Source organism: Spermophilus citellus (assembly GCF_964194105.1).
Source record: "Spermophilus citellus genome assembly, chromosome: 9".
Classification (NCBI taxonomy): domain Eukaryota; kingdom Metazoa; phylum Chordata; class Mammalia; order Rodentia; family Sciuridae; genus Spermophilus; species Spermophilus citellus.
In genome coordinates this window covers 5,668,064-5,686,048 of record NC_138191.1, presented here as the reverse complement: position 1 = coordinate 5,686,048, position 17,985 = coordinate 5,668,064, and the positions used below count along the sequence as shown (strand labels likewise).

The 17,985-nt window shown below is 53.3% G+C and overlaps 1 protein-coding gene across 3 annotated transcripts in view; it reads right to left on the bottom strand.

The window, feature by feature from the left end:
- IL6R (interleukin 6 receptor) overlaps window positions 1-17,985 on the bottom strand; it is a 46,352-nt gene that overhangs the window by 16,220 nt on the left and 12,147 nt on the right. For 2 of the 3 annotated variants that reach the window (XM_081306497.1, XM_081306495.1), the window contains exons 2-6: window positions 8,845-9,081; window positions 7,202-7,325; window positions 3,785-3,966; window positions 3,077-3,243; window positions 2,659-2,800 (exon numbers count right to left, since the gene is read on the bottom strand). In XM_081306497.1, the coding sequence (XP_081162623.1) occupies window positions 2,659-2,800; window positions 3,077-3,243; window positions 3,785-3,966; window positions 7,202-7,325; window positions 8,845-9,081 (852 nt within the window). Of the gene's footprint in view, window positions 1-2,658; window positions 2,801-3,076; window positions 3,244-3,784; window positions 3,967-7,201; window positions 7,326-8,844; window positions 9,082-10,269; window positions 10,365-17,985 lie in introns of all 3 variants that reach the window. The other variant, XM_081306496.1, reaches the window with a different exon arrangement.

Below are 17,985 nucleotides of genomic sequence, written 5' to 3'. Positions count from 1 at the left end.
AGGGACAGAGAGCAGAATGTCAGGGGCTGCCAGGGGCTGGGGCAGGGATGGGAGGATGGGGGATTATCCTGTGGAGGGACCGAGTTCCGGTTTTGCAAGATAAGAACGTTCTGGAGGTGCGCCTGGACTTAAAGCCACAAAGCTGCACACTTGAAACCGTCACAGTGACAGACTTCATGTCGGGCACACTTTACCACCATCAATCAATGACTATTAAATCAGGACTTTTTTTTTCTTTTCTTTCTTTTTTAAATACAGTAGTGGGAATTGACTCCTTGGGTGCTCTACCACTGAGCTACCTTCCCAGCCCTTTTTATTTTAAGACAAGGGTCTCCATGGATTGCTGAAGGCCTTCCTAACTTTCCCAGAATGGCCTTGGATTTATGATCTCCTGCCTCAGGCTCCGGAGTTGCTGGGATCACAGGCAGGCCTCACGGTGGTGCTGGTCTGGCCTTATTCTTTTAATTGCTAAGTAATTTAGAATGACTAATTGAGTGGGCGTGGTGCATGCCTGTCATCCCAGCCAGTGGGGAGGCTGAGGCAGGAGGATCCCAAGTTCAAGTCCAGCCCCAGCAATTTAGCAAGACCCTGTCTCAAAATTAAAAAATTATAAAAAGGCTGGGGATGTGGCTCAGTGGTTGAGCACCCCTGGGTCTCCAGTACCAACAAGGAGAAAGAGAATGAGTGACTGATTTGATTCGACTGTGCTGCAGGGTTAGAAAACAATCGAGTCTGGAAGGTGTTCCACACGGAGAACGCTGGGGGTGAGCTCCTTATCTCTGGAAGCTTCAAAGAGAGGCCAGCTGACCAGGTGTGGTCAGGGAGACACCTGCATTCTAGGTCTGCTAGATAAAGTCTCCAGTGGTTTTATCAGGGGGAAAAGTCACTCATCTGAGCTTGTCCTTCAGAGTTAAGGAGCGGGAAAGGAAAGAAATTAAAAAAAAGAAAGACTAGAGTTACGAGGGCACCAGCAGAAGACCTAGAAACAGTCAAGCGGCTTCCTCCAGGAAGGAGGACCAGCAACGGTGGGCGCGGGCCTCGGCTGGGCATTCTGGGGGTCTGGCTGCTGTTGTTGTTTGGGTCCTGGGGACTGAAACCAGGCACTGTCCACCAAGTGACATCTCCAGTCTTTTTTTTTTTTAATTTTTTATTTTGAGACAGGGCCTCTGTGGGTTGCTTAGGGCCTCACTAAGTTGCTGAGGCTGGCCTCAAACTTGCAGACCTCCTGCCTCAGCTTCTCAAGCCTTCTGTATTAATTTGATACAAATTCTTAATTTTTTCTTTTTTTAAAAAAACCTCCAAACTGGGCACAGTAGTACATGCCTCTAATCCCCAGCAACGCAGGAAGTGGTTAAGCACCCCGGCGTTCAACCCCCAGTCCCAACACAAACAAAACACCTCCCGTGGGTATTGAAAAAAATTAATCATGCAGTTAGCAAATAGTACATTTTCAAAAAAATTTGATAACATACTGGGTACAGTGGCCCACGTCTATAATCCCAGCAGCTCAGGAGGCTGAGGCAGGAGGATTGCAAGTTCAAAGCCAGCCTCAGCAACTTGGCGAGGCCCTAAACAACTCAGGGAGACCCTGTCTCTAAATGAAATATAAAGAGGGCTAAGGATGTGGCTCAGTGGTTAAGAACCCCTGAGTTCAATCCCCAGTAACAAAGAGGGAAAAGAAAAAAAAAACTGGAAAAATAAAACATTTGAAGCTAGGCAGGAAATCTGTTTATAAGACTTCAAATTCAGAGACACAGTGGAACGGCGGGGGTATTACTGGGGCTGACCCCGGGAGCACTCTACCAGGGAGCTACATCCCCAGCCCTTTTCTTTGTTTTTTAGGTTTTTTGTTGTTTGGTTGGCACTAGGGATTGAACTCAGGAGCACTCGGCCACTGAGCCACGTCCCCAGGACCACTGATCCTCCTGCCTCAGCCTCCCAAGCCTCTGGGATTACGGGTGGGCACCACCGCACCTGGCCTCAGCCCTTTTATTTTTTACTTTGAGACAAGGCCTTGCTGAGTTGCTTAGAGCCTTGCTAAATGGCTCACTCAAACTTGCAATCCTCCTGCCTCAGCCTCCCGAGTCACTGGGATCACAGGTTTTATACACCATCTGGCACAATATTTTATATATACAATTATATATAATATGTAAATACACACACATGAATGTCTTTTTTAAAAACTAAAATATGCCCACTGGTTTTTGCTAAGGGAAAATACTGTTGATAGTTCTTCTCTTCGTATTTTTCTAGAATTTTTTATTTCATCACTCAACGTGTTAATTTCCATAATCCACCCCAAAGCACGGAGGGTCACTTTTATCACCTTTTTAAAAATAAAAAGCATTAGTAACTGCGGTGGAGTAAACATGTGTACGACCCTCTGAGCTCCTCTCGGCCGCTCTGGGAGTCCCCGTCCCCAGCCTGGGTGTCCTCGGGGAAGGGGTGGGGAAGACCAGGGCCAGGTAGCCCCCACCACCAGCCACAGGTGGTTCCCCCTGGCCCCTCCAGACCTCGTGGCAAGACCAGCCGAGTCTGAAGCAGATAAATGGTTGCCGTTTCGGGCACCAACTTTGGGGGGACCTGCCTTAGAGCCCACACATTGCTGATCCACTGACAAGCAACCCCCACCTTCCCCCCAGGCCCGCGAGGTACCTGTCCAGGGAACCCCTGTGACCTCGGGGCTCCACTCACTCCAAGAGCCGAGTCCAAACTCCTCCTGGGCCCGAAGCTGCACCCTGTGCCTTGAGCCGCGCCAGGCGTCGTGGATGATGCAGTGATACTGGGAGTTCTTGACCTAGGGGCAGGAGGCACAGCGACTGCGAATGCTGACAGCCCTCCCTGATGTGCCCAGAGCCCGAGTCCCGGCCACCCTGTGACCCTTCTTGCCAACCAGCTGTGAAGGGACAGCCCAGCGTCATGATTCCCACTTTGTAAATGAGACGGCCCCCGTCCAGGCTGTACGGGGAGCTGCCAAGAGGCCCTGGAAGGTCACTCCTTTTCCTTCACACCCTTTTTGTGACCCTCAAGTGTCCATCGCGCCTTTCTGTTTAGAAACAGCGGATGAACTCACCATCCATGTGGTGAAGGCCTTTGAGTGCTCGGCCCGGTACCGGAGTTCGAACTGCAGTCTGTAGAAGTCGGAGTTCCAGGAGAGGGGGTCTTCCCAGGTGACATTGAGCCAGCGGGGGTTTTCGGCCACAGCAGTGACCATGATGTTGGTGGGCGGGTCAGGCTGCACTGTGAGAGGGAACGTGGCTTCCGTGGGGCAGCAGGAGCCCTGCCCCAGACCAGGCCACCCCATGCCCATCTTTTTATTTATTTGCCCTCCTCCCCCATGCTGGGGATCAAACCCAGAGCCTCGCACACACTAGGCAAGCGCTCTGCACTAAGCCACACGCTCAGCCCCACACACGCATCTTGACGGGACCCTCATCCGTCAATGCCCAAAAGGGCTCCATCGAGCCAAACCCCTCAGCCGCTCCTTCCCTGCCCCTCCAAGGAATGGATGAGAAATATTAAGGCAGAGCGGTGCAAGCCTGTAATCCCAGCGACATGGGAGGCTGAAGCAGGAGGATCAAATGTTGGAGGCCAGCCTCAGCCATTTAGTGAGGCCTTAAGCAACTTGGCCGGACTCTGTCTCAAAATTTTAAAAAACGTCTGGGGTTGTGGCTCAGTGATTAAGCACCCCTAGGTTCAAAAAGCACCAAAAAGAAAAGAAATATTATGTCAAAAGAGAAAAAAAACACTTGTGGGGCTGGGGAGAGGAGAGCTCACTTACGGATTCCATATCCCTCAAATGCCTCGGGGTCGCTGGCCCTGCCCCCGGCACCGCTGGCCACGCATAAGGACACTATGTGGAAGGACTTGTCCCCCTCTGGGATCTCCAGCTGGCAGGAGAACTTCTGCGAGTCCTGAGAGTACTGGCAGGGCACCTGGAAGTCTTCCGCTGGGACTTTCTCGCTGTTGGTCACAAAACAAAGGGGAGGGGCTGGGGATGTGGCTCAAGCGGTAGCGCGCTCGCCTGGCATGCGTGCGGCCCGGGTTCGATCCTCAGCACCACATACAAACAAAGATGTTGTGTCCGCCGAGAACTAAAAAATAAATATTAAAAATTCTCTCTCTCTCTCTCTCTCTCTCTCCCCCCCTCTCAAAAAAAAAAAAAAAAAAAAAAAAAAAAAACAAAACAAAGGGGAAGGGGGTCCTGCTACCGTTTCTGTGCTTCCCCTAGAGGGGAAAGAAGGACCGCGCCGGGGTCAGACGCTCAGGCTCTGAGTCGGATCCCAGGGCCTGGATCCCAGCTCCGGGTCTTCTGCTCTCGTTAGCTTTGGTGACTCCCAGTGAGTCCTGCAACCAGCCTCCAGGTTCTGTGCTGTCATTTGAAAACGGGACTATTCACAGCCCCACCTCAAAGGGACAAAGGACTACCGTGGCTAGGACATGGCCCCTGGGAGGTGCTGGAGGAGGGGCTCAGCTGTCACTGAGGCTTCAGGGGCCCCGAGCGCTGACGCTGGGGCAGGATCCGGGCTCCTGGCCCCACGGGGGACACAGACTCACAGAGGCAGAGAGGCCGAGCCTCTGACCTGGTGTCAGGGCAATGACAAAAATGATCTGCCCTCAAGGACGAAGCACCCCCTGGAGATGCTGGGTGTCGCAGAGGAACTCCTAGAAGCATCTCTAGAAGCATCTCGAAGGTGGCGGTTCCGGCAGGTGAGTCAGCAAGGGAGCCTGGCCCCGTGCCAGTCTGCGGGCATGTTAGGCCGCAGGGGGACAAATCACCAGCCTTTAACGAGGCTCCTGGGCTCGGGAAGAGTCTAGCAGAGGGGACAAACTGCTTCTGGGAGCCTGGCTCCGGGGAGTGACAGCCACCCTTGCTCTGTGTCCCCTGCACCTCTCGGCTTCGGTCCCACCCACCCCAGGAGGCAGGGCCCGTCTGTGCCCCACGGGCGCCCATCCTGCCTCCCCCAGCCCAGGAGCTGCTGGGTGACAGGCTGGGCGGGTGCCGGGGAGGATGTGAAAGTGTCACGCCCAAAACAGAAAGCAGAACACACCAGAACGGCTTTCCTGGGCCTCAGAGTCTCAGGCCCTGTGGGGCCTCGGTGGCCCCGGTCCCTGGAGCTCTGGCAGCCTCCATCCCCACTGCCCTCTCTCAGAGCTTCTCAGCAGACGTCCGAGACGCCCGAGACCACTGGAGGAGGAGGACGTGGAGCTAGACACCTGGTCCTCTCCCACCTTATTGTCAACAGAGTATTCGAGATGAAGTGTCCAGTGTGAATCAGTCAGTGCCGGGGCACGCGCCTGTAAGCCCAGCGACTCAGGAGGCTGAGGCAGGAGGATGGGGAGTTCAAAGCCAGCCTCAGCAAAAGTGAGGCCCGGAGGAACTTAGTGAGGCCCTGTCTCAAAATAAAACATAAAAAGGGCTGGGGGTGAGGCTCCGTGGTTTAGTGCCCCTGGGTTCCATCTCTGCTACCAAAACCCAGTTTTCTGACACTGGTCTGGAGCCGCCAGGCGGCGGGCAGAACATGCTGCCTATGGAGAAACGTGGACTAATGTCCCAGAGCAGCTGTATCTTTGCAGGGGGTGATCTACACGTGGAGTCAGGAACACAGACACACCATCAGGCCTTCCAGCAACTCTCTGGAGACAAGTGGCAGCCAAGCCACCGTGTGGAGGTCACTGTTCTGATTTTTTGGCAGAGTAGTCCTCTGTCTGCAGGGAGTGTATTCCAAGAACCCAAGCAAGTGCCCGAAGCCCCAGATGGTGCCAAACCCTGTACCTGCCACGCTCCGCCCGCATGCCCCCAGCGCTGCCACAGGACCAAGGTCGTCTGTCCCTTCCTGTCCTAGGGCTCCCTGCATCTCTACCCTGGGCCACTGCTGAGTAAGACAAGGGCTGGCCGAACACAGACACCAGTCAGGGAGGCGGCCCAGGGATGGGGCGAGGCTGTGATGCAGGCCGACTGCTGGGCTGAAACGCAGGATCCACGCCCGGGCAGGATGACACAGGCTTCCATCAGGCTACTCCAAGTGGCTTGATTTAAAACCTAGGCACGGCTGATTTCTAGAATTTTCTACCTGATATTTTCAGGCCACTGCTGACCAAGGGTAGTTGAAACCTTGGGAAGGAGAACAGGGGACTGCTGTGCTCTGACGGCCGGCAGCTTAGACCCGACGCCAAACGTCTAGACGGAGGAGCCCTGGGTCTGAGGACAGACCAGGCAACACTCGAGTGGGGATCTGTGCTGGGCGCCTTTCAGTCCTCCACAGCTCTGGCTGGGCCCATCCCACGGGTCCCACGCCCGCGCTTTAGGCCACCTTGAAGTGGCAGGCATGACTTCTGGCCCCCTAGTCCCAGTTCCGATTCTCCATCCATGACCACTTCCTGTCACCTGCCTCCATATAGAAAGAGCCTGACACACTTGGGGCCAGACACAGGTAAGAACTGGCTGGCCTTCCCTCCCCCATTGGCATCTTCTTCAGAGCCACACCCCAAATCAGGCACCCGGAACGGAAACCAGGCACCTGGAATCGGGTTCCCAGCAGAGCCACTTTCTAGCTAAAAGATCTCTCTGAACCTCAGTTTCTTCTTCTTTTTGTTGTTGTTGTTGTTGGTTGGTTGGTTGGTTGGTTTGGGGTTTTTATTTTGGTGCTGGGGATCGAACCCAGGACCTCACATGTGCGTGCGGCACAAGCACTACTGCCACAGGCTCCACCCCCAGTCCCAGCAATTACTTTTTTGGTGGGGGAGATACTTGGGGATTGAACTCAGGGGCACTCAAACACTGAGCCACACCCCCAGCCCTATTTTGTATTTTATTTAGAGACAGGGTCTCACTGAGTTGCTTAGTGCCTTGTCTTTGCTGAGGCTGGCTTTGAACCTCCTGTCTCAGCCTCCCAAACCGCTGGGATTACAGGCGGGTGCCACCGCGCTCTGCCCCAGGAATTACTTTTTACTGATAAAATTTTGCAATCCCTCAGCTGAGCATAGTGGTGCAGGTTTGTAATCCCAGAGACTCAGGAGGCTGAGGAAAGAGGATCACAGATTCAAGGCCAGCTTCAGCAACTTAGGGAGAGTCTGTCTCAAAGTAAAAGTTTTGTTTGTTTTTAGTTTATTTATTAGAATCGGCCAGTTCTGCCTTCCTGTGCGAGCTCACCTGGGTGAGAAGGAGCACACACCCAGCCCAGCCCAGGCTACTTACAGCTTCTTCACCAGCAGCACAGCCCGGGTGGTGGGGGACGGGGGATTCCGAGGACTCCACTCGCAGACCACGCTGCTGAGGAGGCTCCTTCGTAAGCAGGAGAGCCGGGGCTTCTCGGGAGGAACTGGAAGGAGAGAACAGCAAGCTGAGGAGCCGCAGGGCTTCCCCTGAGACGCCTGACCTCACAGGTGTGCACAGCCTCCCTGCTGAGGGGACTGGCCACTCTGCAGCTAAAACTCAGACTCACACAGATATTCTAATGGATGACAAGTATTTTTTTTCGGGGCTAGGGCAGTACTAGGGATTGAATTGAGGGGTGCTTTATCAGTGAGCTACATCTCCAGCTCTTTTTATTTTGAGACAGAGTCTCTCTGAGTTGCTGAGGCGGGCCTCAACGCTGCAATCCTCCTGCCTCAGCCTCCCCAATCACTGGGATTCCAGGTGGGCACCACCCTGCCTAGCTGAGGCTATAAAATTAAGATATAAGTCCTGTTTGTCAAACTGGATAAAGGATCCTGGGCAAGAGAAGGGAGGCGCCACCCTTGAACCTTCTGTCCAAAGAAGTAAGAGGATGATCAAAAAAAAAACAACAAAAAAACAGGGACTTTGGAATCTGTAGACCCGGCTGTGTGGCCTTGGGTAAGTCCCAGCCCCTCTTCAGTTCCTCACCTGTAAGATGACCTGATGATGATAGTGGTGATAAATGCCTCCCTCCTTCCTGGGGTTGGTGGGAGGACTACGTGAGAAACAAGGAAGGGCCCAGAACCGGGCCCTAGCACCGGGCCCTGGCTGGGTGAAGTAAGTCTTCATCAGGAAGTGAAGGAGGCTTTGGGCTTTGCTTTCTTGGTGCTGGGGATTGAACCCAAAGGTGCTTACCCACGGAGCCACACCCCCAGCTTTTTAATATCTTATTTAGAGACAGGGTCTGGCTAAGTTGCTTTAAGGTATCACTAAGTTGCTGAGGCTGACTTTGACCTCGCGATCCTCCGGCCTCAGCCTCCCGAGCAGCTTGGGTTACGGGCAGCACCACTGCGCCCAGCGGAAGGAGCTAATTCTAAAAGTCAGGAGAGCTGCCTTGTGCCGAGCAGTCACGGCTGTGGGAGTATTCTTGCTTCATCTTTTTTTTTTTTTCTTTTTGGTTTTGGTGCTGGGGATTGAACCCGGCACTCTGCCCCCGAGATACACCCCCTACTCTTTTTGTGATCTCTTTGGAGACAGGGTCTCCATAGTTGCCCAGGCTGGCCTCCAACTTGCCGTGCTCCCGCGTTACCTTACAGGTGTCGGCCACCAACCCAACACTCCATTTCACCTTTGAAACACTCTAAGGTCAGAAAATTTACTTGATTTTGCAGAGAGATCTGAGGAGCCGAAGTCAAGCTGAGTGTGAAGGAGGAAGACTCGAATCCAGGCTGTCTGGCTCTGGGCCCCACGCTGTCAAGGGTCCACTGGCAGGACAGACAGACAGTGCCCTCCACCAGCCAGATGCCCCCCCCCCCGGGACTTCCTCCAGCGGCACCAAAGACATCAGGGAGCCTTTCCCAAAAATTCTTGGGCCAAGGAAATAACAGGAGTTTAAAGGACCAAGCAAGGAGTCTTCCTAGAAGGCGCAGAGCCGGGCTATCAAGAGCCCCGAGGACACTCACCGTCCACCAGCAGCTGCACGGTCCCAGCCGGGTGGCCGTCCAGGGAGCAGGAGTAGTTCCCAGAGTCCTCGAAGCGCACCGACCTCAGCAGCAGCCTCCTTCCTACGCTGGCCCAGCTCCTGTGGTGTGAGCCAGTGAGCACCCACTGGACGGTGGCGTTGGCCCCCAGGTCCTCCCCGGGGCAGGTCAGGGTGACGCTGGCCCCTGGCAGGCTCCTCAGCACGTCACCAGCCATCTCTGGGGGAGGGAGAACACTCAGTGAGCCACAGCACCCTGAAACGGGACGGCTTCGTGGCCTCGGGAAGCCACAGAGGCTTCAGTACTGACCAACTCTGGAATCTGTCACCGTCCAGGACACCTCTGCCTGGATTAGGACACTGGCCCCTGGTACTGCCCCTGACACCCCCGGCTGCCAGAATGAGCCTTCTCAAGCCACAATCTAGCCATCCCACTCCCCTGGTAAAACAAACACACACACACAAACACAACACAGCACAACACAGCCCTTCAAGGGGCCAGGGGTGGTGGCACAGGCCTGTCATCCCAGGGGCTCAGGAGGCTGAGGATCACGAGTTCAAAGCCATCCTCAGCAACTTAACGAGGCCCTGAGCAACTCAGCGAGACCCTGTCTCTAAAGAAAATATAAAAAGGACTGGGATGTGGTCTGTGGTTAAGCTCCCCTTACACCAAAAAAAAAAAAAAAAAAAAAAAAAAAGATGGAGAAGAAGGAGAAAGAAAGAAAAAAAGAGGAGACCCTTCAAGGGCTACACTGTCCACAGACAGTGCTCTTCTCACACTGGCTCCTCCCCTGCCCCATCCCCACGACAAAGTCCCCTATTTCTGGACTCAGCATTAAGTACCCCTTACCCCAAAGCCTCCCCTGTCCCGCTCGCTAGATGAGGCCTCTCCACCGCGTCACCTATCCCAACTGCCATGCAACCACCCATTCCCAGTCTGTCTCCCCCAAGGCTCCAAGCACCACAAGATGAGGCACCTGTTGTGTTGTGTTGTTTGTAAAGGTCCTGGGGGTTGAACCCTGGGAGGCACGCTCTACCACGTAGCTACACCCCCAGCCCCTTTTTACTTTTTATTTTGAGACAGAGTCTTGCTAAGTTACTAAGGCTGGCCTTGAACTTGCAATCTACCTTCCTCAGCCTCAGGGATTACAGGCGCGGGCCACCGAGCCTGGTGGGCGCTCTGTTATGGTCCAGCCCTGGGAACACTGCCTGCACACACAGCACCCTTGAGTGAATGAATGAAGACACCTAGGAATGAGTGCCAGGCATCAAGCAGGGCTCCTGGCACACACAGGTCTGAAGGAAGTCTCAAAATCTCAGGGTCCTTAGGGTCTACTTTATAAATGGTAACTGAGGCCCAGAAGAATCAGGAGACTCGCCCAAGATCACCCGTAAGATAGAGGCACACCTGCGATGTGAACCAGGGGTCTGGCGGTGTGTCCCACGCTTCCTCTGGTCCCCGACGCCTCTCTACTAAACATCTATGGTGATGCTGTTTTTATTCTAGGGATCCAAGAAAAAGTTACTGGAAAGTCAAAAAGACAAAGTACATCACCCACCCCTTGAAAAATATTGTGTGTGCGACTCCTCAAGAGAAAGGAGATTAAAGGTTAGCGGAACAAATACTTTTTTTTCTAGCCCAGCTTTAGGACAGGTTATAGATTCACAGAATCTAAGATAAAAATTATCCCAGCCACCTTGCACTCAGTTATTAACCAATCAGTTAAATCAATCCAACCAGCTGAGGAAATGGGGCCGGGGACACAGCCGGTTCTCCTATTAAGCCCACCTGATCCCTTAAACCAAGGGTAGAACTACGCGTTAGCAAGCAGCGGCAATAAATCTGACCAGAGATGTCAGAAAGGCCAAGCACCTGATGTCACCTCCCTGCCCATGCTCCTGGGTCTGGGGACAAGCACAAGTGTCTCTTTGATCTGCGAAAGCTTTTTGCTGGGGAAGAGTTCGTCGTCTCCTGCGTGGAGCCCATCCTTCCTCCCAGCCCACCAGAGATGGCCCCCAGGAAAGAGGGCGTAAGGACCGGTGGCTCCCAGGGGGCCTCTAGCCCCAGGCCAAGGAGTCTGGCTGTCCCTATAAGACGCAGGCCATAGTCCAGGGACTAGGAACACAGGCATCCAGAGGCACAGACAGCTTCTGCCTGGCGTCGGGCCCTGTCTGGCTGCACACACGTCTTTCAACTTTCCTCTCAGTTCACCACTGGGAGCCAAAGTCCTCCGCCTGGCACCCTCTTCTCTGAGCTAGCAGGGAAAGGACAGATGGACAGCCAGGACAGGTGGCAGCCAGTCACCCAAGGTTTTATCTCCCCACCACAAGAGCCCTGGCTGCTGGAAGAGAGAGCTAAGTGAACATCACGGTGTAGCCGAGCAAGTTTGGGCGGGTTCCTGTGACCCCCACTGGACTCCTCTTGCTCCACAGTGGGCAAGGGAGGCCCCCTCTCTCCGTCCTACATGCAACCAACATGCAGGAGTCCCTGGAAGCCAGGCCTCAGTGAAGAGGACATGATTGGGTACCTTGCCCTTGAGAGGATCCAACGGGAGCCTGAGGAAGGTGACAGCTTGCCACATCCGGTCACATACTGATTTCCATCTGTGACTGAAGGAGGTTTAGAAGACCCACTGACCCTCCCTATCACTACCCATCTTCTCAGTTCCCCGTTTTCCACCAGATAAAGCAGCCGTAAGGATGAAACCTATCATGGACATCAAGTTCCTGCACAGATTCTGCAGTTGAAGAAGCACCTCAAATTTGACGTGTTCATGATGGATGGAGACGCTATCAAAAAGGACAGTTTGCGGGGGGCCGGGGGAGGCTACTGCCAGGCTAGCAACATCTGTCCATCAGCTGGAGAGTGGATATCTGCAGTTGCAGGCAGCCTAGGAGCACCAACACACAATGGGCACCGTTTGTATACAGTTTGCCTAAAAGTCCCAGGAAGGAGTCACGGACAGCCTGACTCGTGCAGCCTGAATGGCGCACATCTGTCATCCCAGCAGCTCAGGAGGCGGAGGCAGGAGGATCTAGGGTTCAAAGCCAGCCTCAGGAACTTAGCGAGAGCCTGCCTCTAAATACAATATTTTTTAAAAAGCTGGGGATGTGGCTCCATGGTTGAGCACTCCTGGGTTCCATCCCCAGGACAAAAGAAAAAAGAAAAGAAAGAACCATGGATAGCTCATCCTTTCACGGACACTTTTCTCAGGGCGCTGCTCTGAATCACAGAAGGATCTTCAGCCAACCTCACACCAGGGAATAAGGAATACAGTGATGGGCCCCCAGGGCTTTTTTTTTTTTTTTTTTTTTTTTTTTGGTACCAGGGATTGAACCCAGGGGCGCTTACCCCCTGAGCCACATCCTCACCCTTTTTATATTTTATTTAGAGACAGGGTCTCGCTGAGTTGCTGAGGCTGGCTTTGAACTCCTGATCCTCCTGCCTCAGCCTCCCAAGCCCCTGGGATTCCAGGCGTGGGCCACTGTGCGGGTCAGACCCGTGGACGGTACCCCGAGACGTCACAGCGGGCTCAGGTGTTTCCTCGTGGTGCCGGGGTGACGTGGGGGTGAGGACCCAACGGGGTCCATCCTCTCCACCTTGCCCAGGGGCTGGGAGCTCAGGATGACAGCCTCCCTGGCACCCCCAGGCCCGGCTACCACCCCGGCACCGGGGGTAAAAGTGGGTCCAGCCCGTTCAGGAAGTTGCGAGGCCGCGGGAGGGAGCACAGAAGGAACCTGTCACACCTTCCCCTGTCCCCGGCGGATGCGTCCCACCGGCAGCTGGTGCCCTGTGCGCCTCGGGCGGAGCAGGGGGGAAGGTGCACCTCCCGGCCACCACCGACCTGCCAGAACCGGTGGGCAGCATGTTTACAGTCAGCCTGAGGGAAATCAAGCCAGAGATGACTGACCAGTACCCGGTGAGCTGACCACCATATTCAAGCTCAGGAAGCATGGACTCTGGGCCTCAGGACCAAGGCTCATCCTGCTTCATCACCCTCAAGTAGCCAGTTTAGCCTCTGTGTGTGTGTGTGTGTATCACATACAATTATGTACAGTAAATGATACTTAATAATGATAATTAATGTTAGGTGTAGTGATGCCCACCTTTAATCCCAGCTTCAGGAGGCTGAGGCAGGAGGATAGCAATTGGAGGCCAGTGGATAGCCATTGGAGGCCAGCAACCCAGTGAGACCCTGACTTTAAAAAAAAAAGGAAAAAAAAAGAAACTAAGGGCTGAGGATGTAACTCATTAGTAAAACACCCCTTGGGGGGCTGGGGTTGTGGCTCAGTGGTCAAGCTTGCCTAGCATGTGTAAGACACTGGGTTCGATCCTCAGCACCACATATAAATAAATGAATAAAATAAAGGTCTATCAACATCTAAAAATCCCTGGGCTTAATCTCCAGTATCACAAAACATAGATAAATAAGCAAACAAACAAACAACTGTGTTTCTGGTTTACGTATTTACTAAACGATACGTTTTATAGTTATTTTGGAGTGTAGTCCTGCTTGTAAAATAAAACCTACTGTAGAACAACAGCGTGCAGTGTGACCCCCACGCAGCCTCTCAGTCTGTTTACTGCATCCCTCGATGGTATCAAGAGGCCACATCAAATGCTTGACTTACACCCCGCAGGTCTGTGTAACTCTAGAAAGTTCACACGACAAGATCACCTGAAGACACATTTCTCGGAATGTGTCCCCATCATTAAGTGATGTGGGACTGTATACACAGGTCCCCACCCCCCACCCCCGTGACCACAAGCCTGCAAGTTCCACCTGGCTGCACATCAGAGAACTCAGTGGGTGCTTAATAAGTGTTTGTTTCACACAGGGTACCTAAGAGGTGCCCACAGGGACAGGGTCTTCATGCTAGCAAGTCCCAGAGGCACTGTTCCGTGTGGCCGGGTGGCGCCTCGTGGGCTTTGCAGTGGACAGGCCCTTGCGGGAGACCAGAGAAGTGAGCTTCTCACACGCGGCAGACACGGAGGCAGGAAAACGAATCTAGAGGCCAAAGGAGACCCTTTCTGTGTGTGCCTTTGCCAGTTCCAGGAAATATGTCTCTGGTCACTCCCCAAGCCCAGCCCAGCTGGAAGCTCTTGCCTGTTGAGTGGGACTTCTCAACAATGGTAGGAGCTGTTCTGTCCTCCACTTGCTAACAAGGGCCAAAGCATTTGGGCAGCTCAGAGAAACACCAAATAAAAAGGCTTTTTTTTTTTCTCTTCCACAAAAGCAGAGCTGCAGGGAGCCTCATAATGGCCATTTCCTCTGCCAAGGATCTTGAGTAATGGTTTTCTGAATCTTTAAAACTGAGTCACTTTTTTTTTAAAATAGGGAATGATTAATTATAAACCACCCATTGGCAAGTATTGCCGTCGCAATTCTGCTTCAAAACATTTTTCTCTGGAACCTGTAAACAAGGCTGTGTTAACTCTGCTCTTAGAAGCACTGCACACAGGACGACTCTAAGACAGACTCTCAGACCATAGGAAGCCCTCGAGCTCAAGTCAGGGCAGCGCAGCCTTCCCGCCCCGCCCCCCGCCCCCTGCCTCCTGACCCAACTCCTGCCCGGGACACTGGGTCCTGCTGTCAAGCAACAGCCGGCCCCAGGAGCAGATGTGAGGGCGGGAAGTGATGGGCATCGAAGGGCCCCCTGGGACCTCTGCCCTCCTCTCCTAATGTGGGAACAGGGGTGATTGCTTTGGTTTATTTGTTTGGGGAATTTTGATTTTAAGTTTTAAATTTTTCTGCTTTTACTATGGGATAATTTCTTTCTCTTCCTTTTAGATTTCTGCTGTTTCATTATTTATTCATTTATTAATCTATTTTTCTGAGCTGTGGGTCTCACTAGGCTGCCCAGGTGGGTCTTCAATTCCCCTGCCTCAGCCTCCTGAGTAGATGACACTATGGGCACATGCCACCACACCTGGCTTTTCTGTAGTTTTAAATCTTTCTACAAGATGCTTACATTAATATTTTCTTCTTTTTCTTTTCTTTTCTTTCTTTTCTTTTTTTTTTTTTTGGTACTAGGGATTGAACCCAGGGGCCCTTTACATGTTCAATCCCTTTTATTTATTTATTTAATTTTAAAAAAATCTTATTTTGAGACAGAGTCTTGCAAAGTTGACGAGGCTGGCCTCGAACATGGGATCCCCCTGTCTCAGCCTCCTGAGTCGCTAGACTGCAGACGTGTGGCACCGCACCACGCCCAGCGTATATTACTCTTACAATGGGAAAAAAGTGTGTCCATAGATATGCACACAACACATGGGGTCTACAGGTGTGTGTGTGTGTGTGTGTGTGTGTTCGTTCTAAAAGCAAAGACTTGGGCCTCGGTTGTTACACACCCAGGAGGAGGTCGCAGAGCTCAGGGCCTCTGGGGATAAGGTAGATTTTCAAGACAAACAGCTTCTGGGACACTTTCAGATGGCAGGCCCCCACCCAGCGCTGGCAGCTCTGTGTGGATGCTCCCTGGACTGTCCTGTGCACTTTCCTCCCCCGCAGCCTTGACCCCCTGATGGGCACCAGGAACCCTCTGTGGGCTCAGCCTCTGCGGTCAAAGGAAGAGACCCGTAGTGGCCACATGCTCCCAAGAGCCCGCTTCCCTGCAGGACGTGCCCCAGCAGCTGGGCGCTCCCACCCAACCTGGCAGCGGCCCTGGCGCAGGGCGGGCAGGTGCGGTACAAGCTGGGATCCAGCGCACAGCTCAGCATCCGCCCTTGAGCAAATGCCCAGGCTCTCAGGACCGCGATGGCAAGCCTGTGCCTGTCTCCTGCTTAAGAAATCAAGAATTTCTGTTCCTCACCTGCATCAAGAGCAGGGGCTCATTCTCATTATTCATTACAGTGGCTTCTAGAGCATTTAACTCAGTTTCAATCCGTCCGTCAGCACTTATCTGACTGTGAAGGATCTAGGAAGCATAGTTCAAGTCAAATCATGAAGAAAATTCACATGTTGTTACTGAAAACGTACTCTGTGCTGGCTCTGCGCCTCCTTTCTGTATTTTATTTTGTTTAGCATCCACAGACCCCTGTGGAGGACTTAAAATCACCTATAATTCAGGCTATTCTGAAATAACTGATCCTGAGGTGTTGAGGGAGGTGAGATGGAGGACACACCATTCTAAAAGGGGCAAGGAGACACGACCTTGAGAAATGACGGGAGCCTGGAGAGTGCAGCTGCTGGGAACGGCATTTCAAGGAGTGAACAGAATACGCAAAGGTATCAGGAAGAGTCCTGGAGCCGGCGGGCGGCACACCTGTAATCCCAGGGGATCAGGAGGCCGAGGCAGGAGATGGCAAGTTCAAAGCCAGCCTCACTCAGCAATTTAGCGAGGCCCCAGGCAACTCAGTGAGACCCTGTCTCTAAATAAAATACAAAAAGGGCTGGGGATGCAGCTCAGTGGTTAAGCGCCCCCGGTATCAAAAAAAAAAGTGAAGAATTTGGGAAGGATTGGGGTCTGAAGTATCTGAAGCACAGTAAGGAAGGAGGTTTGACCTACAGAGAGCAGGGAGGGTGTGAGCATCCTCCAAGGGGACCAGTCCTGGCTCTGGAGGCAGAAGGAGGCCCCATCTCCCTCCCACCTCCTGTCCCAGTCCCCAGGATGGGAGCTGGCGCTGCTCCTTGCTTCTGAGTCTCTCCCCATCACCTTGAGAGTAAATCAGCTGTCCCCCACCCCAGCTCCTAGGCATCAGAAAGCACCCGAGAGCCAGGAGAGAGGAAGGGGCATCCACGGATTCCGAGTCCTCCTTTTCCCGCCAAGACCAGTCAGAAGCAGGAAGGGAGCACCCTTATCCCAGGTTCCATGAAGAAATAGGAACAGCAGAGAAACAAAGTCCCTTCCTGAGGGTCAGATCAGAAAAGGAGAGAGCCACACCCCCTGAGCCACACCCCCAGCCCTTCTTTCTATCTTATTTGGAGACAGGGTCTTGCTAAGTTGCTTAGGGCCTCCCTAAGTTGCTGAGGCTGGCTCTGAACTCAGGATCCTCCTGCCTCAGCCTCCCAAGCTGCCGGGATTACAGGAGTGCACCAGCACACCTGGCCTCAAGTGCCTTTTCAATCTTCAAGTGCACTTTGCATTTAGTCCCTGACCAACTGGAGGCCTCCCCGGCTCTGCTCTTCTATACTGCACCATCAGGAGACCGCATTCTATTCCTGGTCTTGCCCAGGACTGGCAGGCAGCTGGGGGCACGTCACTGCCCCTGGCAGAGCCCACTTTTCACCTTTTCTGAAAAATGCAGGTTCAGACTGAGGTTGGAGGTCCCCACCAGCCCCTACTCCTGCCGTCTCAGCATCCCACGGTCTCACATCATTAGCTCCCAGGGCAGGAAGCACGGCTGCTTACCCCGGACAATGCCACCTTGCAACACAGACGCCATCTATGAACATACTATTGTAACAGGTGAGGACTCGGGAGAAGGATGGGGCCAGGTCATCCCAGGGCCCTGAGACAAACACATTTCTCTCTCTGGAGAGCTCCAGGGCAGAGAAATTCCCACCCCCTCCCTTGCCTCCCATTCCTTAAGGGAAGGAGAGCGTAGATCCTAGTAGATCCCAGCCAGCAATCCCACAAATCCCTGCCCACAAGGGACACCCCTGGAGCAGGGACCTTGCAGCACAGCTCTTGGGGAGTGGGGTTCTTCCCCCATTAGGATGCTAGAAACCCAAATGGCTTTGTTGTTGCTCTGATTTTCTTTTCCCCTGTCCATGTAAACTGGCAAATGTCAATAACCTGAGAAAAACAGGCCCACGAGAAACCGATTTCTCAATTCTCTGGCAGCACACCCTTGCTCTTGCCAGAAAAAACAAGTTCAGCTTCCTGGCCCCATTTATGTAAGCAGTACACAGGCCGCCGGCCGGCCACCGAGGACACAGGCTTAACTCGCGCCTGTTAATCCCGTCTCCTTAGCAGGCACACGGGGTCCAGCTGTCAGCCTCCCATCTCTCAGGTTTCAGAGGCACAGAGTTTCAGACTGGGTCATGCAAGAATTAAAGGTCCCCTCTCAGTGCTTGGGGCCTTGATCCGAAAGGAGGTGGATGTCCAGAGGTTGCTAGGAGAATGTGGGCAGCCCAGGTGCAAAGGGAAACCAATGCAGACTGCGGTCCCACACAGGCTAGGG